At 46.5% G+C, this 25,970-nt stretch overlaps 1 protein-coding gene across 2 annotated transcripts in view; it reads right to left on the reverse strand.

Annotated features, from left to right (window-relative positions):
• Positions 1-25,970, reverse strand: part of Abcc4 (ATP binding cassette subfamily C member 4) — a 203,061-nt gene that overhangs the window by 6,553 nt on the left and 170,538 nt on the right. For both annotated transcript variants that reach the window (XM_041672868.1, XM_041672857.1), the window contains 4 exons: positions 22,846-22,935; positions 15,677-15,849; positions 14,940-15,045; positions 5,369-5,503 (listed from right to left, as the gene is read on the reverse strand). In XM_041672868.1, the coding sequence (XP_041528802.1) occupies positions 5,369-5,503; positions 14,940-15,045; positions 15,677-15,849; positions 22,846-22,935 (504 nt within the window). The remainder of the gene's footprint in view (positions 1-5,368; positions 5,504-14,939; positions 15,046-15,676; positions 15,850-22,845; positions 22,936-25,970) is intronic.

Here is a 25,970-nt window from a genome sequence, read left to right on the forward strand (position 1 = left end):
GCTTGAAGACTTTCCCGCCTTCTGTTTTCAACAGCTGGAATCCCCTTGCATTTGTGAAATGCTGCACCCCTTTGGAGCTCTGGATCGTCTACCATCTTGTCTGACACTCATGGTGTGGAGAGTTCACCAGCACTGCAGACCCTACCTGTACCACAGAAGGGAGCCTCACCTGCAGAGGCATCAACCACTCTTACGGAATGCCAGCACCTGCCCAGTTCCTCATGTCCTACTTGAACAGGTCGGGGATGTTAGGACTTGGTAAATCTGGGGTTGTAACTGGTGACTTCGCAGGTGGATAAGTGCCATCACCACGACACAGTGGGAGCAGAGGAACTGGAGATATTTCAATGGGGGTCTGCTTCATCCAGAGAAAATGACAGTCACCTTCCATTATGGGCTCAGCTGTGTGGTGACTCCATTTGTCTTAAAAGCTCAGCTCAGTGTCTTAACCCCAGTACCCCAGGATGCAACTACACTTGTAGACAGTGTCCTTACAGAGGGGATAAAGTCAGAATGACATCTCAGGGTGGCTCCTCGTTTACAAGGACAAATACAAGATGCACGTTGCTGGAGTCCAGCAAACACCCTCATGCTAAGGCATCTGAAAAGCACTGTTTTGACACAGACCCCATCTAAAAGACAAGCTCAGGACAAGTCAGCAACAACCCCTTCAGAAAGGAATCTACGGGTCAAGATCATGTGACTTGGAAGCCCCTCATCCACGTGTTGGGATTGAACTGAGAACAATCAACTCTGCTCTGTGAGAGGAAAAGGCTGGTTGGTGCTGCCTAGGCTTAGTCTGCGGCTCAATGGGGTCCGTGTCACAGTGCTACAGCTCTGAAGATGCACGTAAAATACAGGCAACTGGACAGCTTGTCTCCTAAAAGAGCCTCGGTGTGCGCGGTAAGAATGCCAACTGAGTTCAATGTCTCTTCCCGTCTGTCTGTAGATGTAACCAACTCCAGAGGTGAGGCAGGGCTTCCATCCAGGTTTAATTCTACCACCTGCCACCACAGATGTCAGGGGAACAGGCCCATCACAGATACCAAATAAACAAGGGGTAGTGTTTTTAAATGTAGTACCTAGAGCCAGGCATCAGACTCAGCCGGCAATGCACCCTCTACTCTCTGTGTTTCTCAAACCCTTGACCTATCCACCTCACCACCAACCAAGTGGGGGGAAAACCTGCCATGAGGATTGCCAGAAATCACACACCCAAGAACTGAAAACACATGCTGAAATAACTCCTAAAGGACCACAGAAAGCTAAGTGTGCTCGGTCTTTTTTCTTTTTGGGGGGATGTCAACCAAGAAACTGCTTCCATCAGACTGGCCTGTGGGAAAATCTGTGGAGACATTTTCCAGATGAATGATTGACACAAAAGGGCAGGGCAATGGTTCTGGGTTGTCTAAAAAGCAAGCTGCTCAAGTGAAGAGAAGAAGCATTCCCCATGGTGGCCGCATCAATTCCTCTCCCTAGGTTTCCACCTTGCCTTCTCTTGATGGACTGTGGTTGGGACCTGTCAGCCAAAGAAGACAACTTTCTCCCCAAGTTGCTTCTGGTCATGGTCTTTATGAGCAGCCATCAAAAGCAAACTAGAGCAGGACCGATCATGAAAGCCCAAAATTGAATAGAAGAGCATAGAGATATTTCTCGTACTGTGATCTGTACTCTCCTCTGCATGGATGATACCCCTGGATTAAAATGTTGGCTGAAGGGGGAAGAGCTGGAATTCCTGCTACAAATTAGGGTAACGGTGGGCCGTCTCAACTCCTGGGCCTCGCTTTCCTCATCTCTCTAGAATAAACATGTCGCAGGGCCGAGGGGATGGCTCAGCTAGTTAAGCGGTGCTGTGTAAGCACAACTGGGCTTAGACCCCAGAATCCGTGTTAGAGTCCCGTGTGCCCCCATGATCCCAATGCTGAGGCAGGGACGGGGGCGGGGGTAGGGCTTGCTGACCACCAGGCTACCAAATCAGCAAGGAGGTAGAAAGAGAAGCAGCGTCAACCGTGGTCTCGATACACACAAAAGGGTGTGTGCCCCTGTATATGCGCATATATCCCCTGAGAAAGGAATGAGGCTTTGGGACTGTGTTCATTTACATGATGTAGATCTAACTGAACTGGAAGACCATTCGTTATCAATGTCTCTTTCTCTCCATCCAACATCCCCCCTCCTTCAGAGATTAAACCAGAGATTAAACTCAGGGTCTCAGACACGCTGGGCTAGGGCTTTACCACTGGGCAACACCCACAACCCACAACAGCTGTGGGCCTTTGAGGGGCTTAGGGTGTGGCTCAGTGGACGGAGTCACATGTCTAGCAGGTCCCAGACTCTAGGTTTTATTTCCAGCACAACAGTGTAAAAGGTGGGAGGGGATTGATGCATGGGCGGGGAATGTCTACTACAAAAACGTTTGAAGTTCCTGTTGGGTGATTCTCAAATGACCAGGTCTCACGAAAGGGAACCTGGGCCGGGGGTGGGAGTGGAGTGGGGGGGGAGACTCTAGAAAAGGAAGTGTTCTAAATATTGAGCTCAGTCAGTGGGTTGTCTTTTTGTCTTAGTGACAGTGTCCTTTGCTTTACAGAAGCTTCTCAGCCTCAGGAAGTCCCATTTATTCAATGATGCCCTTAGTGTCTGTGCTGCTGGGGTTATACATAGGAAGTGGTCTCCTGTGCCCATGTGCTGTAGAGTACTTCCCACTTTCTCTTCTATCAGGTTCAGTGTGTTCGGACTGATATTGAGGTCTTTAATCCATTTGGATTTGAGTTTTGTGCATGGTGATAGATATGGATCAATTTTCATTCTTCTACAGATTGACATCCAGTTTTGCCAGCACCATTTGTTGAAGATGCTCTCTTTTTTCCATTGTATACGCTCAACTATGTTCATGGCAGCATTGTTTGTATTAGCCAGAACCTGGAAACAACCTAGATGCCCTTCAACGGAAGAATGGATGAAGAAAGTATGGAATATATACATATTAGAGTATTACTCAGCAGTAAAAAACAAGGACTTCTTGAATTTTGCATACAAATGGATGGAAATAGAAAACACTATCCTGAGTGAGGTAAGCCAGACCCAAAAAGAGGAACATGGGATGTACTCACTCATATTTGGTTTCTAGCCATAAATAAAGGACATTGAGCCTATAATTCATGTTCCTAGAGAAGCTAAATAAGGTGAATCCAAAGACAAACACATAGGCATCCTCAGGAATATTAACCTTCATCAGGCGATGAAAGGAGACAGAGACAGAGACCCACACGGGAGCACCGGATAGAAATCTCAAGGTCCAAATCAGGAGCAGAAGGAGACGGAGCACGAGCAAGGAACTCAGGACCACGAGGGGTGCACCCACACACTGAGACAATGGGGATGTTCTATTGGGATCTCACCAAGGCCAGCTGGCCTAGGTCTGAAAAAGCATGGGATAAATCCGGACTAGCTGAACATAGCGGACAATGAGGAATACTGAGAATTCAAGAACAATTGCAGTGGGTTTTTGATCCTACTGCACGTACTGGCTTTGTGGGAGCCTAGGCAGTTTGAATGCTCACCTTACGAGACCTGGATAGAGGTGGGCAGTCCTTGGGCTTCCCACAGGTCAGGGAACCCTGATTGCTCTTCGAGCAGATGAGGGGGGGGGGACTTGATCGGGGGAGGGGGAGGGAAATGGGAAGCGGTTGTGGGGACGAGGCAGAAATCCTTAATAAATAAATAAATTAAAAAATAAATAAATAAATATTGAGCTCCGCCCACCCCAGTACAGCACTCCAAAGGGCAGCCTCGCACCTCGGTCACCCAGAGTAAGTCCTTGTGGGAAGTTCCAGGCACCAGTGCTCTGGGCCCAAGTCGAGGTTATAAATACACGGTCTCCCATCCCCTGCTAGCTATGTGATTCTGGGCACTTCCTGCTGTTCTCTGAGCCGTAACCCCTGAAGCAGACAATGTTCTGAGACCCCGGATCGTATTCCAGACCACCACATCTAATGAGTGCTAAAGCCCCACCGTCGTCGCTGCTGCAGTCATCATGTTTCAGTACAGGAAATGCCGCTCGCTGGTTCTCCGCTCTGTCAGCATCACCAATGACTAAAGGCATGCTAACGTTCTTAGCACACAGTGTCCAATATAATACTTTTATATACACAAACACATTTAGTAGTTTTTAAAAGTTATTTATGTGTTACTGTGTGTCTCTGTGAGTCTGCAGACCTGTGGGGGTGTACACACAATATGTAAGTGGGACGCCTGGTTTGTTACCTGAGTTTGGGGACCCAGACTCTGGTCCTCACAATTGAGCAGCAAATGCTCTTCACTGCTGAGCCTGCTCTCCACGCCCTACTTACAAGTTTTTAAGAAATGGAAAAAGGATTCAGTAAAATATGAGAGGACACAGACCTTCTCCCTCCCTGTTTTGAGGTGCTGGGGACACATCCAGCCCTCGAGCATTCTAGGCAGGTGCTCTAATCCCCCCATCCCCCCCGATGGCACACCAACTCTCCTCCCGTCTAAAGAGAGAGGAGACGGCAGTGGTACAGGGGACTTGGGCTTTAGGTGGAATGGCTAGCACAGGACTGAGGGTGCCGGTCACTTACTTTCTCCTTCTGTGATCTTTAATAGACACACAAATAAATGTCACTCAAACCCAAGCAATTTTATTCTGCCCATGGAGCTGAAAAAATCTGAGAAATAACGGAAAAGAACGAAGGTGGAAAAAGGAACCCCTCTTGTGGCATCTGGAGATGAACGACAACAGACCATACAGCATCCAGTCCTTTAAACCAAAGAGAAGTCTGTGTGCTGGGATGCTCTGTGCAACCTGGATGTCTTTAAAGCCTTTTCTACCTTCACACACTCTAGGCCATAGATGTACATATTTATGTAAATATACATATAAATTATAAATGGAGATGGGGTAGAAAGATATAATAGTATTCTTTAAAAATTATAAAGCAAAGAACTAAAGCCACCTAGATGTCTCTCTGGTAGATCCTTCTAGAATAAGCAATACTCTATGTTCACTTAACCCCTCTCTAACTTCCTGGATGTACCAAGACAACATCTTCACTGCCAATGTGTTAAGTATCAATAAGATATAAGAAAGAAATTTCATGAGTCTGCAGTTAGGTTCACTGCCTCTTAGGCACGCCTGCTTGCACATGCGTGTGTGCACACACCCTCCCCTCCCTGACGCTCCTGCCAAGTCCTGGTAGACCTGACTTCAACCCTGGACGTGTCGGAGCTTCGTCTCCAGAGGCTTATAATTGAAAAGGGCACATGGTGCTCTTTACCAGACCCCTGGTGCCAAACGGCAAGGAGGGAGCTGGTGAGACACACCGTAATTAAGACTCCTGGGCGAACTCACCTGTTTTGCTGTTTCGGTGAGGGCAGCGGCTTCCCCCTTGCCCAGTTGCTGAACCATCTTGTAGAAGAGGCTCTCTGGATTCTGTAGCAGAACATACGGCTCATCATATTCTTTCAGTCTTCCCGAATCCAAAACCTGGGCATCAGCAGAAAGAAGCCCACTGAGACACAATGTCTTGCAGCAACGTATTATAACGCAGACAATACTTCGGAAAGGGGCTGGGCCAGGGAGAATACAGACTGTCTATTTGGGTGGTAGGCCTGGAAGGTTCTTGAAAGGCTTGATTCCCCTGAGCTATGGAACAAACAAAGGCCTAACCTGACCTTTTATTATTATAATGCTGCAGGAAAGCTAGAAAAATGGAAGTTCTAGACTATTATTACAGGCTCTCAGCTGTCTGCTGCTCTGTAGAGTCTGCCAAGGCTACAGGGGCGGGGAGGGGCTGTTAGTGCTGTTAAAAGCCTCAGACTAAGCTTTGGGGTACACACACATGCATGCAGAGCTAGGAAGTCTATGGACGGAGGAAAGTTGACCTCAGTTTATTCAGAATGTGGGTAATGTCAAGGAAGCCAAACAACAGTGGCCTGAAAGGTTGCCAAGCTGGTTTGATAGAATCTGGGCGGTTGCTGGAGAAGCATGGGCTTCTAGAGTTTATTTAGGATGCTGGCAAGGTGGGCTATGCACCAAATGCAATCACAGGCAAGGTTAAGCTGCCTAAAGTCACAGTGCTGGCTGTGGTTTGTCATCGCCAGTGTGACCAATGAGCACAGGCAGCTTCGGCACCACCGCTGCGCACAGAAGACATCTCCAGAAACCCCAGTTCTCTCTGGACACACCCACAGAAGCAATGCAGGGACTGAGCCTAAAATTCCGGCGATCCCACGTCCACACAGCCCACGGTGGCAGCCCAGTCGGCGCTGCACAGGGCCCAGGTATCTGTGGCTGACCTTTCTTTCCTGGCTTCCTTCTCTCTCCCTTTCCATGTCTGCCTTGCTCACTAATCTACACTGGAAACGGAAAGGTGGCGGGAGGCGTGCTTCACCTTGCATCTCTACTTATTAGTGGCTTTGGCTAATGGTTTCAGACAGAAGAGAGAGTTGGAGACAATTGGCCAAATGACGCACCCAGGGAAACAGCCCCGAGGCTAAGTGGTAGTTAGTTCTCCATTTAGGTTGTATTTAGAATAAATCCATCTTAAGAGAATATGCTGAAACTCTAAGCAGGGCATCGGTTGTTTTCCACGTTTAGATGCTGCAGTTCATTTGGCCCATGGTATTTAATTGGAAACATTTATTGAGTCTCTCTCCTAAAGGGTATTTTCCCATTAATCTTTTGTTTACTACTGTGAATTGCTGCTAAGGGCAGCTTTCTCAAAAAGAGTTCAAGAATAATTGAATCTGTCACATCCACACAATAATTAAAATGTCCTATAATTTGGCATGCCAATTTAGATGCCCCGAATGTGTAATTTTACTTAAGCATTGCATTACAGGGCATGGCCACTCCTCCTGACGTTAACGAAGGGGGAAAATCACAATGTTCAAACACAGGTCTCTCCTATGCTAAAGACTAAGTAAATGAGTCAAATTACTTCACAAAATGATGAACTCTCTGTTCTGCAAAAGCAAAAAGCAAACTCACAACCACACTTCAGAGGCAGACACTGAGTTCTCAGACGGCACCGACTGCCTGTAATTATAACGACTGCTCTTTTGTCCCTCTCCAACTTCCTACTGAACGTACTGAGACTCCTTGCCCACACCTCACAGTGTCTGAAACACACGAAGGTCACGCAGACCAGCCCATCTCAGAACTGACCCCCATTTGTGAAGGGCCAACCAGAAAACACTCTCAGAAGGCAGGAGGGTTTGGAACAGAAGTGACAGAAAGACTGTTGGTAAAAAAAAAATATTCGGGGACTTCTTAGTATTAACTTAATAAAGTTTAATTTAGTGTGCTGAGAAATTTAATGACTTAAAAATGCTTATTTAGGGCTGGAGAGATGGCTCAGTGGTTAAGAGCACGGGCTGCTCTTCCAGAGGTCCTGAGTTCAATTCCCAGCAACCACATGGTGGCTCACAACCATCTGTAATGAGATCTGGCGCCCTCTTCTGGCCTGTGTGCATACATGGAGGCAGAATGTTGTATACATAATAAACAAATAAATCTTTAAAAAAAAAGAAAAATGCTTATTTATTTCTAACTATGTGTATGTATGTTCCTGTGTGGATGATGTTCATGTGTCCATATCCATCCATGTGTTTGTAAGTCTGTCTGTGTCTGTGTGTGTCCCTGTATGTGTCCATGTGTATCTGTCCATGTGTGTGTCTTGTGTGTCTGTCTCTGTGTGTGTCTTTCTCTCTTTGTGTGTGTGTGTTATTAGAAGCTGAACCCAGGCTGAGCTACCCTATAGCTAGCCCTGGGATAATGCATATGGAAACTGTATTTAAGGACTCTATTGTAGTTTACATTTCCAAAGTGTTATCTCACAAATGTTCATAAGTTCTAGGGCTAGGGATGTATCTTTCCATAGTAGAGGGTGTGCTTTGTATGAAAGGGGCCTTGAACTCAACCTCTATCAACAAAATAAGCAATTCCCACAATTCTGTCCTACAGCTCCAAGTAAAAACTGTCCGACTGTGTCTGAAGACATTGACTCAGTGGTCAGGAGCATTCACAACCCTTGCAGAGGATCCCCGTTGGTTCTCAGCACCAACATGGGGTCACACACACACACACACACACACACACACACACACACACACGGTGATGAACTAAGAGTCGGGGGACGGCACACCCTGATATGTGTCAATGAGACCAATGACAAAGGCCATTTCTGCACAGGACGTTTTTGCTTGGTTTGTAAAGGGCAGAGTCCGGCCTGGAGAGGTGGTTTGGTGGTCAGGAGTACAAGCTCCCATGGACTCCAGTTTAATCCCAGGCACCCACATGGCAGCTCACAGTTGTCCACAACTCCAACTGTGGTGGATCCACTGCCTCTTCTGGCCTCCACAGGCACCAGGAAAGCCTGCGGTACACAGACATTCACGCGGGGAAAACACCACACACACAAAATTAGTAACCAAATAAAAACAACAAAAACCGGGTCTTCTGTAGACCAAGGTAGGGCCTCACACCTTGGACTTCGAGTTGCTATGTCCTTCTACCCTTATCTCTCCGATGCTCAGGTTACACATGTGAGCCGTCACAGTTGGTTCGCATGGTTCGGGGAGATCACACCCAGCACTTGGTGCGTGCTACGTAAGAACTCCGACAACTGAACTACATTCCAGTCTCAATCTCTACACTTGAAAAGGCTCGACTACTCATGGCTTCTAACATCATCACCATTGACTCCCCAAACAAATGAGACAAATAGGCCAGCATCTCCCTTTCGCCCGCCCGTTCTGTGACAGCACCATCCGAGGAGTGGAGACTTGGAGGTGAACGAGATGGCTAGCCCACTTCGGTTTCCAGTACAAAACATTTATTGTCAGATATAAAGAGAAAAAAAAATAGCAAAGAGAAAGTAAAACAATTACATTTCTAAGATACCTTTTCATTTGGACATGATAACTTTAACTGACTCAAAAATATATCCTTATAGGCAGAAACATGTCACCTGTCCACTCTCCATGGCAATTTTATCCTGCTGAAGATTCAGGTTCTACACTATATACTGTGTGCCTGGCATACAGTCCCCAGTGAAGAAAACCAACTTTCGTTCTAATTTAATTTTCAGGATTAATAAGGAAAGAGTAAGGTACAGCCAAAACATACTGGGAGCCAATTCAGGTGACCTTATTTACTGTGTATTTACTCAGCACGTTTTGATCACACACTTACCGCATCCATGTCATTAAGCTAGTTACTGTGGAAGAGGAAAAGACAGGTCTCCACCCAGCCTTCACAGAGCCTTTCACCAAAACAGGCAAAAAAAAGAAAACATTCAAGCAACCATCACAAAAGATATCAAAACAAAACAACAGCACCACACACACACACACACCACACACACACACACACACCCAGCATGACATGGAAGCTGGAGCTGACAGCATCAGGCTCTGAGGAAGAGTGTTATTGAGGACAGAGCAGAGGAGCAGGCTGGACCAGTAAGCAGATCTGGACACAACATGAGCACTGCCACCCATCCCAGGGCAGGCTTGCCTCTAGCTCACTGTCGTGTCACCAGGGGCTGGCACTACCCACAAGGACCTCCTTTTCAATGCGCAGGGGACGTGAAATCTCAGGGTCACATTCAGGGGTGGGCGACGTGCGAAGACAGGAGGAGAAAGGGGGCAGAGATCTCTGAGAGCCACGAGGCAGGGCAGTGGGATCAGAGGACGGGAGAGAAGGACTCAAGAGTTCCACACGCTTCAAACCGACAGCTGTGGGCAAGACGGAGCTTAGAAGGAAGGACACGAGGACTCAAGGCACCGACTCTGTTATATACCGGGGAGGAGAAAAAAGGAGGGTCAGGCAGTTGCTGGAGTGGAAGTTGGGGTGCACATGGGGCGGGGGAGCCAGGAAGAGAACTTTGTATCCTCAGTCACTATGTGGACAATGTGACCAAGGGTCTAGATTTTCCAGAATAAACAATCGGAAAGCCACTCGACATGGCTCTCCCCGAACAGAAAAAAAGTGCAATTTCCATATTTCTCTTAATGTGTTTTGTAAGACCATTCTCCCGGCACATTCTGCTTAGACCCTTCCCTTCCTGGGCCCAAGTAAACTGTAAACCAAACCACACATTAACACTTATGTGACAGCAATGCCTCAACCCTACGTCTCTCCAGAACGACTTCAACATGCCCACTGCCATCCCGCAGGTTAAGGACTGAGAGATTCTCCTGGATGAGCCAAGCAGTTACATAAGCTCATTGGAGCCGCGTTATCAGACCTACATCTCTGCAGTCCAGGCAGTTGTCGTCCCAGATGTGAAAACGAGATGGTCCCGTTTCAAAATAATTTAATCCACTTTATCCATAGGGCATAACCACGCCTTCCGACATTAACAAAAGGAAAAAGATACTGCAATTATAAAATATAGGTCTCTCCCATACAAAAGAGTAAGGTAGTAAATCAAAAGGACGACTTTTCTATTCTGCACAACAAGGAAGTAAACCTTGGTCTTCACTGCCTCCCCCCCCCCCCCCTCACATTTCTTCTCCTGGAATCCGAGCTTCCAAGTTAGTTAGAACACTTGACCTGAAACTGTAAGCACATTTTTGAAGGAACATCTTTTTTGTTTTCTCTCTTTTCTTCTTCAATGACCTAATTTTGACCAAGTAGGCTTATCAAAAAAGTTCCCCAAAGGTTCAAAAACAGAGCTGAATAAAAGTCCAGTTAGTCACCAGTGGTCTGCTTTCCTAGTGGGGTGTGTTACTACGGCGACTGGCCTTATCTTCTCTGGGAAAACAACTACGAAGAAAGGTAAAGATTACAAGACCACAGTGTGGCCTGTCAACAAGGAGCCACAGGCCGAGTCTCTGAGCCTGCGGTTCTCTACCATTTAATTCCCCAAGAATTCCCTGACTGCTGCTAGAGGGGGTGGCTCACACAGGCAGGGGTGATAGCTGTGGCCCTTTCCAAACATCTCTCTCTCTCTCTCTCTCTCTTGCTACTAGGAGAACCCACAGAGCTGTGAGGACAGAGGTATGCAGGGACCGGAAGGGAACACTGCTATTGGTGGAAGGGAAGGCAGATGTCAGGTACCCAGTTAATCCTAAAAAAAAAGAAAAAACCCACAAGAGGGAGGAAGCTGCTTTTAATGTGGAGATAGTGCTGAGCCTCGGGAGAAGAAGGCTAATTGTCTGCCCTGCTCCGTTGTTTTGTGGAAACTGGGCAAATGAGTGTGATTAAATTAGCTGTCATAAAGACTACAACGCGCTTAATAAAGTTAGAGTGGGAAGAACATCTTCATAGAATAGGATTCTAAGCCTAACACATTAACGGTGCTTAATGAACCAAAACTGGTTAAGAATCCCTCTGGAGAGCCAATACATAAACAAAGCCATTAATTAGGTCACAGCCGTTTCCCAACAAGCCTTTTGTTGGATTCACTTACAGTAAACACAGCCATACCCATCCGCCTTTGTGGCATATTCACCGAAGCAATGAAATGTAATTATTACACATTAATCACTTGTAATCGCATAACTTCACGGGGACACGCTACTGCTTCTGGCCTTCGGCAGCATCCCTTCCCTGGCCACTCCCTGAGCCTGGATCCTGCTCTCTGGTGCATGGGGCTGTGCAGGTGGTTGACATGATGTGACAGTTTGAGTGAGAATGGCCCCCACTGGCTCCTATGCTTGAATGCTGGGTCCTTGTTAGTGGAACTATTTGGGAAGGATTAGGAGGTGTGGCCTTGTTGGAAGACGTGTGTTACTGAGGTTTCAAAGGTCCACACCAAGCCCAGTATCGTCCCCCTCTGCCTGCATACCAGGATGTAAAGGTCTCAGCTACCGCTCCAGCATCAAGATGAGCGTGGACTAGCCTCTAAAACTGTCTACACAACAACAAAGCAGTGACTAAGACACCTGTGTGCGTCTTTAAGGCGGTAGAGCAACAAAACAGAAAGCGTGTTTTCTAGAAAAGGAGCAGGTACTTTTAGGGCAAAAACAGCCTCAAACTTTGACCAGGGTGGTGTTAATTGGGTTCAGTAGAACCTTTTGGAGGTGGGCACTATCAGGGAAGGTTAGGACATTGGGGGTGTGCCCCTCGAGGGGAGTGGGGGATCTTGGCTCCTCCCTTGCTCTTCTGCACCCTGGCCATGGGCAGAGAGCTCTGCTTGGCTGCACATCCCCCTATGATGCAGTGCTTCACGGAACCAGACAATCAGACGGGATCTTACAAATCTGCCGCCAAATCAAATCTTTCATTTAAAAAAATCTGATGATCTTCAGTGTTTTGTCACAGCGACAGAGCTGGCAGACACACTGGTGTTCGACTGAACTGAAAGTTGAGGTGTGAACAGAAGTACTAGAATACAACAACCTGGATGAACAGAGCAGAAGCTAAGACCCCATCTCTGAAAGTACAGGCTGCACATCTTTTGGGTCCCCTGAGTTGGGAGCCTGTGTCATCCTTACAGAAAGCTGCTCAACTGACCACACTTGCAAATCCCGGTGGATCTCCTCTGATACTGCTTTTGAGCCTGTGGCCAGCAAACTCTACACTGAAGACTTCCCCATATTAGAGTTCTGAGTAGGAGGGGCAGTGCCACAGGGACAGGCGAGGTCACCTGCTCAAAGAACCCTCTTCCAAGTCTTCTCCCCAGGTCTCATCCATGAAAACCAACGTGGTCGGACTCCTCTCTCTTCTCATACTTTATCTGTCATATCTAGTCACACCCCTTGCAATTTCTCCCAAACCCATTCCCTGTGCTTTTCATTGATAGCGTCTCAGTCTATGCAGCCAACGTTCAGGAGAGGACAAGCACACAATTGCCAGAAAGATAGCAGACAGACAGACAGACAGACAGACACACACACACGGACAAAGCAAACACCACCGTGGCTTCACCCATAGCAGAGAGAGGATCATGCAGTGGGGTGAGGCTAGGAAGGGAAGGGCAGGCCAGATTATATAACCTGCTTTGTCAAACCACGCTAACGATTTAGACATAGATAATGAGAGAAAAAAACTCTGACTCTGAAGATTTAGCAGGAGACACTATTGAGCAAAACACTAAACCCTGTGGCCAGTGACAACAGAGGTGAGTGGCGAAGGGGCGACTCGTGAACGAGATGTTCACAACTGTGGGTCAAATAGTGATTGAAAGATTTAGCAGTGACCAGTTGACATTTCTGCGAGATCTGTCCTTCCCTGCTGATGGCAGGTGAGCCCCATGGAACAGAACATATCCACATGCCCAGCATCTACTGGCCAAGCAGATGGTTCTGGGTGTGTAAGAAAGCAGGCCGAGGAAGCCATGGGGAACAAGCCAGCAAGAACCCTTCTTCTACAGCCTCTGCTTCAGTGTCTGTCGGAATATGTTGGCTGGTGAGAGGTCGCAGTTCACCATAGCCTGGCAGCTTTCTCTAAGCTTGGCAATAGGGAAATGCCCTCCCTCCCCAGCAAGACTTCCTGCTCTCTACCTGCTCTTGTCTGGAGGATGTCCCTGGGCCTGGAGGACTACCCTTATCCAAGATCTGTCTCTAAACAAGATGCCTGATTCATCTTTAGCTTGACCCTTGGCACAGACCCCTGCTGGGAAGACTGGTACTAGGGACTCTGAGATTGGACCTGACTGCCACATACTCAGCCTTGTGATAGCAGCAAGCCACTTAGTACAAATTAGGGTTTGTCCCCAGGTTCCTCAATCCTATATATTCCTTTTACTCTGGAATAAAGTTGAACTGATTTACCAAAGTCTGTCTCCTAGAGGGTTCCCTCTGCCTGTGCTCATGGGCCATATACAAAACTTTCTGAGCGGAAAAGACAACGCCCCCCACAAGTTTTTGCCTCAGGTTTCTGCGCGGGTTTTCCCCGGTGGTGAACTGTGAAGTTGTAAGATGTAAATAAACCCTTTATTCCCATGTTGCTTCTGGTCATCGTGCTTATTAGAGCAATAGGAAGCAAACTAGCACAGCCTTTCCCAAATAACCACACAAGTGATTTCTTTCACACTCTCAGCCTTCCTATGACTGCTGTGGGAAAATGTGCTTGCACACTGTAAAGTTTTGTCACTCAGATTGGTTTAACAAAATGCTGATTGGCCAGTAGTCAGCCAGGAAGTACAGGCGGGATGACCAGACTAGGAGAATTCTGGGAAGAGGAAAGGCAGATGCAGTCACCAGCCAGATGCAGAGGAAGGAAGATGAGAATGCCTCACTGAGAAAAGGTACCAAGCCACATGGCTAACACAGACAAGAACTATGGGTTAATGTAAGCTGTAAGAGCTAGTTAGTAATAAGCCTGAGCTAATGGGTCAAACAGTTTATAATTAACATAAGCCTCTGTGTTTCTTTGGGACTGAACGGCTGTGGAACTAGGTGGGACAGAACTTCCATCTACCTATTTCTTTACATACGGGTGACGATGTACCAAGGTTAGAGTACTCTGTGACAAACACTAGCCAGTACAGTGCTCATAACTATGGAGTCATTCCTTCAGCTCCAGAGAGATTAGCATTTGGTCACGAGAAGCCAAAACAAGGTGACATGCACACAATGACACGGCCCTCCTACTCTGGAGTCTGAAACAATATCGTAACTCACTGCGCGTAAACCCGCGCAGAAACCTGAGGCAAAAACTTGTGGGGGGTGTTGTCTTTTCCGCTCAGAAAGTTTTGTATATGGCCCATGAGCACAGGGCCTAGGTTTGGGACATTTCCATTCATATTTAAATGGTCCTGAAAATCTACTTAAGCATACTTAAAATAGAAGTATATGAAGGAGTACACAAAGGTAGACTGTCTGTAGCACCGAGTGAGTGCTACTGGAAATAACAGAAAAATGGACCAAGCCTTACCTTACTGACTGACTGGTTAGCTCTCAGCCTGTTCAAGGGAGGATGAACAGGAAGAGGACGCACACACGGTTGCCACTGGGGGAGGACTCACCATTATCTTGTCACTGTCTATGATAGTGTTCAGTCTGTGAGCAATGGTAAGCACAGTGCACTGGGCGAACTTCTCCCGGATCTTCTGTTGTATTAGCTCATCAGTTCTGGAACCACAGACGTCACATTTAATTCAGCAAAGACGGGTAGAGACTTAAAAGATCACATTACTCTTAAGAATGTTGTTAAAATCCGCTTATTGTTGTTGTTGTTGTTAATGTTATTATTAGACAGACAGCTCAGGCTAGCTTTGAACTCACTATGTCATTCAGGTGACTTTGAAACCCAGAGCCTACATGAAGCTGCCACATGCTAGGATTACAGGCATGCAAAGCCACACCTTCTCCCCTCCCCCCCAAAAAAACCCTAAAATCTAAAAAGTCAACTTAGAAAAACTGCAAATGATTCTCTCTCCAATGTTTGACACAGAACTGGAATTTGGGAATCTAATTTACTCAGAAGGCCTAGAATACAGGCTGAGCATCCCCTTTCTGCAATGCTTGGAGTCAAAAGGGCCTTAGGTTCTGAACTCTGGTATATTTGCGTGCACGTAATGGGATACACACAGGCAGAAGACGATTTTGTAACTGTGTAAGTAATTCTGTGCGTGACGCTGCAGTGTGTCTCCCATCTGAAGGGCAGACACACCCAGACACATTCCTCAGTACCATCAAATCCTTCCCTGGGGCCAGAGTGAGAATTCAGGTTCGACCCACCACGACCACTTTAGCTCTGTACCTCGGATCCACATTTGCTGTTGCTTCATCGATGATCAATATCCGATTTTTCTTCAGAATCGCCCTCGCGAGGCACACTAATTGTCTCTGTCCAACACTAAAATTTGATCCGGATTCTGCTAATTCAGTATCCATTTTACCAGGGAGGTCTTCAATGGCCTCTTTAAGTTGTACCTATAGATGCAGACAGAAGAATGGTATGTTCATAAATAAACTATTAAACAAATCCCTTCAACTCCAGAACTCTGCCGGACTTCTTCCCGGAAGTCTCACGATGATGACATCCACCACTGATGAGCGTTGCCTGCTGGTTCTGGGTCATGAGTTAGTGCCGGTTGTGCCTGTAAATACTTCCTTGGTAAAATATAGCAAGACAGAGAATATACCTTCACAATGATTTAATTTTACTTTCAAATTGTATGTGTGTGTACAGTTACATGCATGTAAAGGAAGGTTCCCGGAGAGGCCCAAAGAGGGCATCGGATCCCCTGGAGCTGTAGTTACAGGTGATTGTGAGCCCCCTGTTGTGGAAAAGAACATGGGTTCTCTGCAACAGCAACAAATGTTCTTAACCGATGAACCAGCTCTACAAGCCTGAGAATGTCCCTTTTTATTGGTTAGTTAAGAGAAACCTACAGGAGTGTAGAGAGACGAAAACCAGGACAGAGTAGCAATTGCACAGCGCGTGGGAGGTTGGCTACACCGAGTTGAAAGAACCCTCTAAACCCCTCATCACTCTGATGACCCAAACCTCTACAGATTTATCAAAATCACTGAAGCACACTGCTGCAGGGACCACTTGCTATTAAAGAAGTTGTACCTCCATGAAACTGGTGCACTTCAGAGCCACCCACCCCATCACCCTAACTTCCTTCCAGTCACATGACACCCACTCAGGACCTTTCTCCAGAAATCATGGAAGTCTCTCAGAAATGAAGCTCTTTCCACATAGAAGATGTACAATAGAAAATGAAAAACAGGATCACTACAGTCAAGTCCCCCAAGAGACATTCTGCACAGGAGCTAAGTAGGAATTCCGCACAGCCCTCTGAAGAAAGAATGTCGTAGGTACCCTGCCATCCTGGAAGGTTTTATCAACCACAAAAGCCTTCAAAAGCTCAAACAATTGGGAACTACTTATTCAGTGTCAGGACCCCCGGAGCACGTCCCTTCCTAAGTTCAGTCTCCCATCACTGAAGCTAACACATGCACCTACTTTAACCACAGTGATATTCCACAGTGAATGACAACCCACGGAAAGGACAATGCAATACCTTATTGCCTGTCTATGATATACTTCTAGTAATCTAGCTTTGAAAACTTGAATAATAAGTTGAATAATAAGACATCAGACTACATCACTGGGTTGTGGTTCAGTCCTATGAATATTTGCTCCTGGAGAAATTTTACAGAACGAAGGCCAAATTTGGACTATCCTTGAGAGTTTCAGAACAAAGGGTCCATCCATACACTTTATTCAGAGAGCAACATATTGATGAGTGGGCTCTGGGGCTCAAACTGACATCCCCAAGCTTGTAAGGCAAGTCCTTTGTCAACCGAGCTATCTCTCTAGCCCAGATTTTAAATTTGTAAACTGAAAAACGTAAACCTAGCCGGGTGGTGGTAGTGCACGCCATTATTCCCAGCACTCAGGAGGCAAAGGCAGGCGGATCTCTGGGAGTTCGAGGCCAGACTGGTCTACAGAGTGAATGTGAGAACAGGCTCCAAAGCCACGTAAAAACCCTGTCTTGAAAAACCAGGAAAAAAAGTAAAAGCCTGAGCTTAAGTTCCACCTGGCTCTGCCAATGGCGAATTCCTGACTTTTCCCTGTCTCAGCTTTCTTACCTGCAAACGAAACACAATGTTATCATAGCCCAGATGTCTATCTCCAAACACTGCCTGCTGGGATAGAAAATGAGTCACCACAAGTAAGTATTTACAGCAACGCCTGCTACAAAGAGATCAATCGGCGTTACCTATTACTAACAATGCCGTCACCCGGCTCTCTTCATGTTCTGAGGTTTATTGCACTGACTAGTCTGCATTTTGAATGCATAACCATTTACTGATGTCCCAACTTCTCCACAAGAATTCCAGCTCCAAGTGGGAGTGTTCTGCCTATCTTGATGATTACTGTAATAGCTTAAGAATCTACGATGCCTACATAGCACGCTCTCAATAAAGGACTGTCCAAAACACATGATGAGTCAGAAGAATGTCTCGTCCATATCTGTGTCTACAGGTTAGAGAATGAATTCATATGGATATATATACTTTATATAGAATGCAATCACATTACATGGCATTGCAAAAGAAACATATGGCTTATAAACGTTAATTGGTCCCAGGATATCATAATAGTCACACTTAAAATATGGAAAGCATCTTAAAACTGTGATTTCAGGAAAGTTGATCCAATTATAGTATTCTAAACTGTTTATTTAAGTACAAAATAGTTCATATTATATAAGTTTGGAAAAACAATGAAATACACAAAATTGATAGTGCTCATAAATTCTCTGAAGTTATCATTACAACCATCTTCCCTACTATGCGTATCGCATGGAAGACATTCCAGAATCCTTTGCAGATTGATAGGGGTGTTAGCCTCTGCTTCCCTCTCTTTGAAACTTGCTATGGTAATTTGAATGAGAAATGTCCCTTATAGGCTCACGTGTTTGAGTGGTCCCCAGTCAGTGTTGCTGTCTAGGGAGGCCATGGAACCTTTAGGAGGTGCAGTCTTGGTGGAGGAGGTCACTGGGGTGGGCTTTGAGGGCGTATAGCCTCCTCCCAATTCCTGTTACCTTTCTTTCCACCCCCTGTGTGTGGACGGAAATGTGAGGGGCCAGCTTCCTGCTGTCTGTTCCATGCCTCCCTTGCCACGACAGATTTTATCCCTCTGGAACAATAAGCCAGAGCGAGCCCTCTCTTCCCCAAGATGCTCTCATCCGGGTGTCCAGTCACAGCAACAGAAAAGCAACAGACAGACTTACTGACGTTACATCAAGAAAGGCTGCTGTGGTTGGAAAGAGAGCCCGAGATGCGATCACTGAATGAAGCCACAATAGAGCCCAGTCCAGGAAATCCACGGATAAGGCCATGCGTGGAAAAGCGCTAAGTCACATACTTCCTGATGGGTGCTCACGTGCCTTTGCCATGGTCTCCTGTAGTGATATTTTGTTTGTGTTCCGACAAATAAAGCTTCCCTGAGGATCAGAGCGCAGAGCTAAGCCATGAGTTAGCCACAGAAGCCAGGCAGTGTTGGCGTACACTTTTAATCCCAGAACTTGGGAGACAGAGACGGACTGACCGCTGTAAGTTCAAGGCCACCCTGGGATAAACCAGATTGAATTAGTCTAAAAGAGAAACAGAGCCAAGTGGTAGCAGCTCACAGCTTTAATCCCAGCACTAGGGAGGTGGAGACAGGAAGTGATAGGGCTGGGTGGAGAGAGGAATATGAGGCAGGAGGAGACAGGAGCTCAGTGCAGGCTGAAGACGCACTCTGAGGAATCACAGAAACAGGACTGCCCCTCCAGTCGGAGCACTGGTAAAAGGTCTCTCTAGTGGCTGGTCGCTCTGCTTCTCTGAGCTCTCACTAGTTTCCCCCACTAATATCTGACTCCGGGTTTTTATTATTAAAGACAATTAGAATTCATGCGCCAGGGAGATGCACGGCATCCTAACAGACACCGTCCATGAGGACACACCTGCAGACCCAGCCTATTCTTCACCGTCTGTCCTGGGGTCCATGCTATTTACAACAGAAACAATGCAGGGCTGATGCGCTGCTGGTTTTAACTGCTGTGAGCAAACGGCAGGTTCCATCGCTAGCGACCACCTCTGTCTTCTTGTTGAGCTGCTGCTGCTTCCTGGACGCTCTAGTAGATACTAATAGCAGCAACATTTCTTCTGTTATTAGCTTTTATTCAGAGGGAACTTTCAGTACATCCAGAAAGTTAAAAAAAAAACAAAATGAACAATATTCATAAGATAGTCTCTCTTCTGAAAGACAAATTTGTTTTTTACCCCCTCGGGTATTAGTAAGAAATAGGCGGGCTTTAAAAACACAGTTCTTTCTACTTGAGGTTGTTAGAGATGACAGTGCTCTCTGAAAGATCCTCACGTGAACTCCATGGGCTTGGGCTCCCATCTGCATTCACATCATTGACAAAAGGGTCGGGTGTTCTTTGGTTCCTCCTCCTCCCTCCCTCCCCCCCTCTGTCTCTCTCTGTCTCTCTGTCTCTCTCTTTCTTACACAGGTTATCCTTAAGTCCATAGACCCTCAGTCAGGTTTTAGTCTAACAAGAACAGCCAAGGCCATCAGCTTTCCTACCATTCACAGGGCAGAATTTGCTCTGGTTTAGTAACACTGTAAAGACGACGCCACAGAGAGAATGGAATACGGCAATCCAGGGAACCGGCCTGGTTGCTTCCAGTGTATCTCCCCAGACACACACACACATGCACACGTGCACACACAGATGCACACACTCGCTTCCAGTGTACCTCCTCAGACACATGTACACACACTCACACACACACTTGCTTCCAGCTTACCTTCCCCAGACACACACACACACGCACACGCTCGCTTCCAGCGTACCTCCTCAGACACACACACGCACACGCTCGCTTCCAGCGTACCTCCTCAGACACACACACACTCACACAAACACTTGCTTCCAGCTTACCTTCCCCAGACACATACACGCACACGCTCGCTTCCAGTGTACCTCCTCAGACACACACACACACACACACACACAGTCACTTCCAGCATACCTCCCCAGACACACACACACACATGCACACGTGCATGCGCGCACCCGCTCGCTTCCAGTGTACCTCCTCAGACACATGCACACTCACACACACAAACACACACAGTCACTTCCAGCGTATCCCCCACACAGGCAGCTGAAACTATATCATAAATACAATATTGATTCTAATGTTTAGAAAATATCCTACTCTGCTTTTTAAAAATATTAGCAAGGCAAAGCGTTGCTAAAGAAAACCCACGACGGGGTAATGCCGTATGTCTCTCCTGATGCACAAGGAAACCCAGAAACAGGGTGCAGACCCCCGCCATGCTGGAACTCTGGTCTGTCTGTGTCTTTTCTCATTTCTGTTTACAGCAGCCTCAGGTGGAGCATGAACACAGGCGACCCTCAGGACTGTCCGACGCTTCTGCCACCTCTTTTGTTGTACGCGAGAAGCTACAAAAAATTCATTTTGTCTATAACAGACGAAAATAGGTGTCAGGCACCCAAGTTTGAAGATGCCTTTGGATGGGACTGGGTCTCAATTAGCATTTCTTCACTGCTCATGGAACGATGTATTTCTAAAGTGATTTTACTATCTGAGAATCTCTGAAGAGAAATTTAAGCTCTGAAGCGAAGAGAAAAAATGATTTACTAGTAATTCCTGTTTTCTCAGGGTGTGTCACAGGCTTGCTGTTGCTTCGTCCTGTCTTTCCATCCTCTGTGATCTCCAGTGTGTAACTGTTCTTTCCCTACATCTTCTTAGAATTTTCCTACAGAAAAATCTCACAGATGGATGAAACCGGAGACCAGCCACCATTCTGGTTGGACTTGGAGAAGAAGGTGGCTGGCCCAAGCTGGGAAAACAAAGTCCCCGCAGCTGCTGGGAAGCGGGGTGGGTGTGTAATGACTTGGCACTGACATGTCTTCAGAAGCAGTAACTACTGGCAGGAAGCTGCCAGACCTCCAAACTGGTGTGCCCACAGTCAGAACCCATCTTAAGCTAAAGATTTCAGAGCGTACCTGAAAGGGTGACAGGGACGAGTGAGCTACCTCAAAACATTAACCGCTGATCCCTGAGGTTTTGTGTTTTCTAGTTTTTGTTTTTTTAAGAAATAAGCCATGCTCACATATTGATTAAATGCTTACTTTTTAAAATTAAAACCAAGCTAGGTCTTAGGAGGGATTGTGGTCTAAGCTATGATTTCTATTATTAAGCAGCTTACAATTAATTTGCAGAACTAGAGGGAACTTGCAAAATAATTATCTCTAAACATATAGACCAGAAGCAACTTAATGGTCAAAATCCTCGCCTGTGTGGGAAAGGAATCCCCAAGAAGTGGTCTGCAGGGACGCGCTACACAAATAATAAGAAAATCCTCCCAGATTAAAGGTACCAATACAGAAACGTAGCCAAGGCTCCAGGAGTCTGCGAGCTGGACTCCCTGTGGCGTCACAATGACAGGGTTGTCAGTAAGTATCACTCCTGTAGTCTGTGTAATTTGCCCTCACAAACACCTCCTTAGGAGGCTCCGAAGCGCCGTGTAAGTATGATCTCACTTTTTGTTCTGTTAGTAATGAAAACAAGTGCCTCATTTTCCTAGATGCTCCCCTAAAACGGAGCGGTGGGGTGAAGGGCTGTGGCAGTCTGCGCCTTCGGAGCAGAACTGCCAGTCTTCATCATGTCAGCTGTGCGGACTTCCGGGAGTCGGGCAAGACAGCCGTGGACCACTGACATTCTCCCGCAGGAGTAGACGGCGAGGGCCACTAGACTGTCACAGTCACACCTTCTGTTCACCTGTATGCAATTCTGCCCTGACCGGCCTCGGCCCTGCACATGGACTTGGGGGTCTCAGGGAGGAGCTAGAGTAGACAGGAGAAGGTTCGTGGACAGGGGACTCGCTCTACAAAGCCACCGCCCACGTTAGAGACAGATGTTCCAGATGTTAGTGGCTGTTGCGGGGTCACCCATACTTCTGCCTGCAACATTCTCATCCATGCTCTGTAAGTGACCTAATAAACCAATGGTTCCCCAGGGGGATCTTCGGTGGAAATGAACTCAGTTTTAGTCTTGGGACTATATGAATACCGAGTGGGTAGATATTTTTTATGCGTCTGCCCCGGGGGAGACTTCTCACAATAGTGGCTCAGGCTACTTAGTCACTAGGGGAGTTTGAGCTCTGTGAAGGACAAGTAAGATCATGTATTGACTGAGCCAGCTTTTGGAGCAACACGAGGTATATTATTTTGGATTGCCATCATCAATACATACTCTACACCCACCCAGCTCATGAATGCTCCCCGAGGGGTCAAATAAAGAGCCATGAGCTCCCACCAGCTCCCATGAAAGGCTTGCTCTGAACACAGGCACATACGCATCACATCCGTGATGAAGGAGATCGCTTACCTCTTCTAAGGCGTTCCACAGCTCCTCATCAGTGTGCTCATTGAAGGGGTCCAGGTTCTTCCGCATTGTCCCAGTGAACAGAACAGGTTCCTAAAAGCCCAGAAGAGTGAATGGCATCCGACTTTCAGAGCAGAAAAGACAGGCGAACGAACGCACCAAAGCTCACTACAATCACCAGTTCTAAGGTTTCACACACTTATTTACCAGAGGTCATCTCTATTTTAATTTCCCCTCCTACAAAAATGTGACCTAAAATGTCTTCTTGGAGCTCTGAACTCTAGCAAAAGAAACCATGGCGGGGTGCCATTTTAAGGAGAGAATGAGGGAAAAGGGGAGTTCCTGTTGCTGAGAGCTTTCCTGGAAGTAAACACAGATATATTTATTTGAGTAACATGACATCAACCGAACTATAAAAATGACTTGCCAATCCTGATTAGGATTCTGGAAAACAAGAATTAGCATGATTAGTTAAAGTTTGTGCTTGAGGTGAAAACTGTTCTGTATTTTCTCCTTTGATAAAGCGTCTTCTGGGATCGGAATCTCTTTGAATCCTGTCAGGACGCGTTCTATTCTTTGTTCAAAGAGGACACCAGCTAATGGGGCCAGTGACACTGGATGGGGATGGCCCCTGAGGTTGCATCAGCCCGTCCCCACACCACCTTGCCTGGGCATCAGGGTTACCTGTCTGAATGCAACCTCATTACCTTCAAGGGCAAGGTCACCTGAAACCCATTGTGAAGCTAGGGTGGCAACACATCTTCCATCCTCCTGTTTCAGGAGGAGCCCACAGGGAAACTGCTCCTGCATCACAGGCCGCCTTCTAGATTTCAAGGGAGCACCTTCTAGGTAGGCTTAGGAAGGCTGTGCGGATTTTCTACTAGAAGAGCCTATCAATCTCATAACCTAGACATGCATAGAGGAGAAGAGGCCAATTGGCTGTTCTCAGTGAAAGGCATAGATATGGAAATCGAGAAGCCATGATTCTTCCACAGGTCCTGGAAAACTGCACTCGGGCTATAAATGTAAGAAGTCACCCAGCCTTGAGGCAGGGACTTTAACGCTTATAAGACAGAGGAGGAGGAAGAGAAAGAAGAAGGAGACTTTTCTTCACCTGCCTCTAAATTTTAGACTGGCGACAGGAAAATGTGGATGTACAAGTTTAGTGGTGTACCACTCCCAAATATGTACCCCTCAGCAAAATCCCCAAGCTAAATGACACTATCATTCTATTTTATTTGTGCAAAGTTGATTGGGCTACCTTAAGAAATCTGAAAATGGCTATTGAATTGAACTGAACACAAAAGGCTTATCTAAGGTTATGCTTAAAATTACAGAATTTAAGAGAGACTAAGTAGCTGCCTACATATGGCGGGAATTTATCCGGAATAAACGTCATTCCACTGGCTTCAGATTTAAAACACACACAGAGACAGACACACATACGCCCTCTCGTGCGCGTGTGAGTGCATGCACACACACACACCCATGCACTCTAACACACACACACACAACGCACACACACGCATACGCACACACGAGTCACGATCAGCTCAGAGACTCCAGGAGAGCAGCTGACTCTGCTCCTGCTTACACGAGGCCCAGAGGGCATGCCACCATCTACCATCCTTCTCTCTCTGATGCTCTCCTCACGCACCACAAAGGCTCAACGCCACGGCCGCTATGTCACTCACGGACCCCAACTGAGGGGCTCTAAGGATGAATGTACGAGGAGCTCCAGAGGTAAACATGGTCAAGGAGTCAGCCATGAGAGAAGCGAGAGACGGCCTCGTTGTCTATACTAAAGACAGGTCATTTTCCTTGTCCAGGATAGCTGAAGTTACCATCAGGCTCCTCTCGGACAGCAAAACCCCACACAGCCAATGTCAGGTCTAGACTCGGGCACAACCTCCTAGACTCTCGATGCCCTGTCCTGAGCAGCCTGGTTCATGATAAAATGTTCATGATTAGCACAGTAGAATGGCGCTATCTGTGAACAGTCATGGGAAAGCACAGTCTGGTCCAGTGCCCCGTCTCCTGACCAGGTCCTCCCGCCTGTCTCAGCCACACCTTCTCCTTTAGGAGGCTCCTTCACATGGACACACCTGAAGACCAGTCAGAGACCCTTCACAGGCCATGCAGAACACAAATACCTGCTCTATCTTGTGTTCTAAATGTCAGCCTCAGCAGAAGGCCCTTGGGAGGCTTGACTATCTCCAGATCACTGTTCACTAAAATAAGGGTCTCTATTAAATCTATACTGCCAATTAAAGAGAATATTGGGCAATCTCTCATGTTTATTTAGCAATATTAGAAGAAAATAAAAGAGCAATTTTCTTTGTTACAACACGCTGGATATATATTTCATAAGGAAAATTTCATCAAGACTTGTTGAACAAGGAGAATGATTTAATGAAACATTAACTGGTTGAAGCTATATTTTCTTTAAAACCAGCAGGCAATTTGTTCACAATGGTTGTTTTACTACGCCAACATATACTACACATGGTGCTCACTTCCTTTATGCACCTGCCAAATAAAAAGCCCTAATATTATCTTCAGAAGGTCATAAAAGCATTCACAGCAGACACACACTGAGAAAGGAGATAAGGGTCAAGCTAATTTTCAGTTCTGATAGGTATTATTATTTAAAGTGCCCACCTCCATGCACTGAAGTTCACAAACTAGGCTTATAAATAAAAAGGGCTGTAAAAACGTTTGCTGGCAGGCAGAAGATTTCAGTGTGGAGATCAATGGGAGGAACAGACAACCGAATTTATTAGCATTGGTGCCCTTTCTCTGATGGTACAGTTTTTAATATGGGTTTTATTTAACCTCCAGTTAGCTAGCATGGTAGAATTAGGAAAAGAAATAAATGCATGTGTTCAACACATCAATAAAATCAGAAGATGAGTATCAAATTCGTTTCTGATCATCCTCAAGTTAAAAGTTTTAAACCTTTGCGCCCCATTCAGTAGCAAGTTTGGCTGTTCCTCACCCTGTGGCTGGCACGTCACCCCAGGGTGGCTTGTCTAAGTGAGAGCATCTGGGGTAGTAAGCCGATAGTCGGGAGACTTTAGGCCTTTTGAAAGCATTGTCTGCAGGCCAGGCCTCCATTATGTTAGGGA

The sequence above is a fragment of the Microtus oregoni genome, unplaced genomic scaffold (assembly GCF_018167655.1).
Source record: "Microtus oregoni isolate MIOR12 unplaced genomic scaffold, Mior012 000001F_ref0000356, whole genome shotgun sequence".
NCBI classification, from domain to species: domain Eukaryota; kingdom Metazoa; phylum Chordata; class Mammalia; order Rodentia; family Cricetidae; genus Microtus; species Microtus oregoni.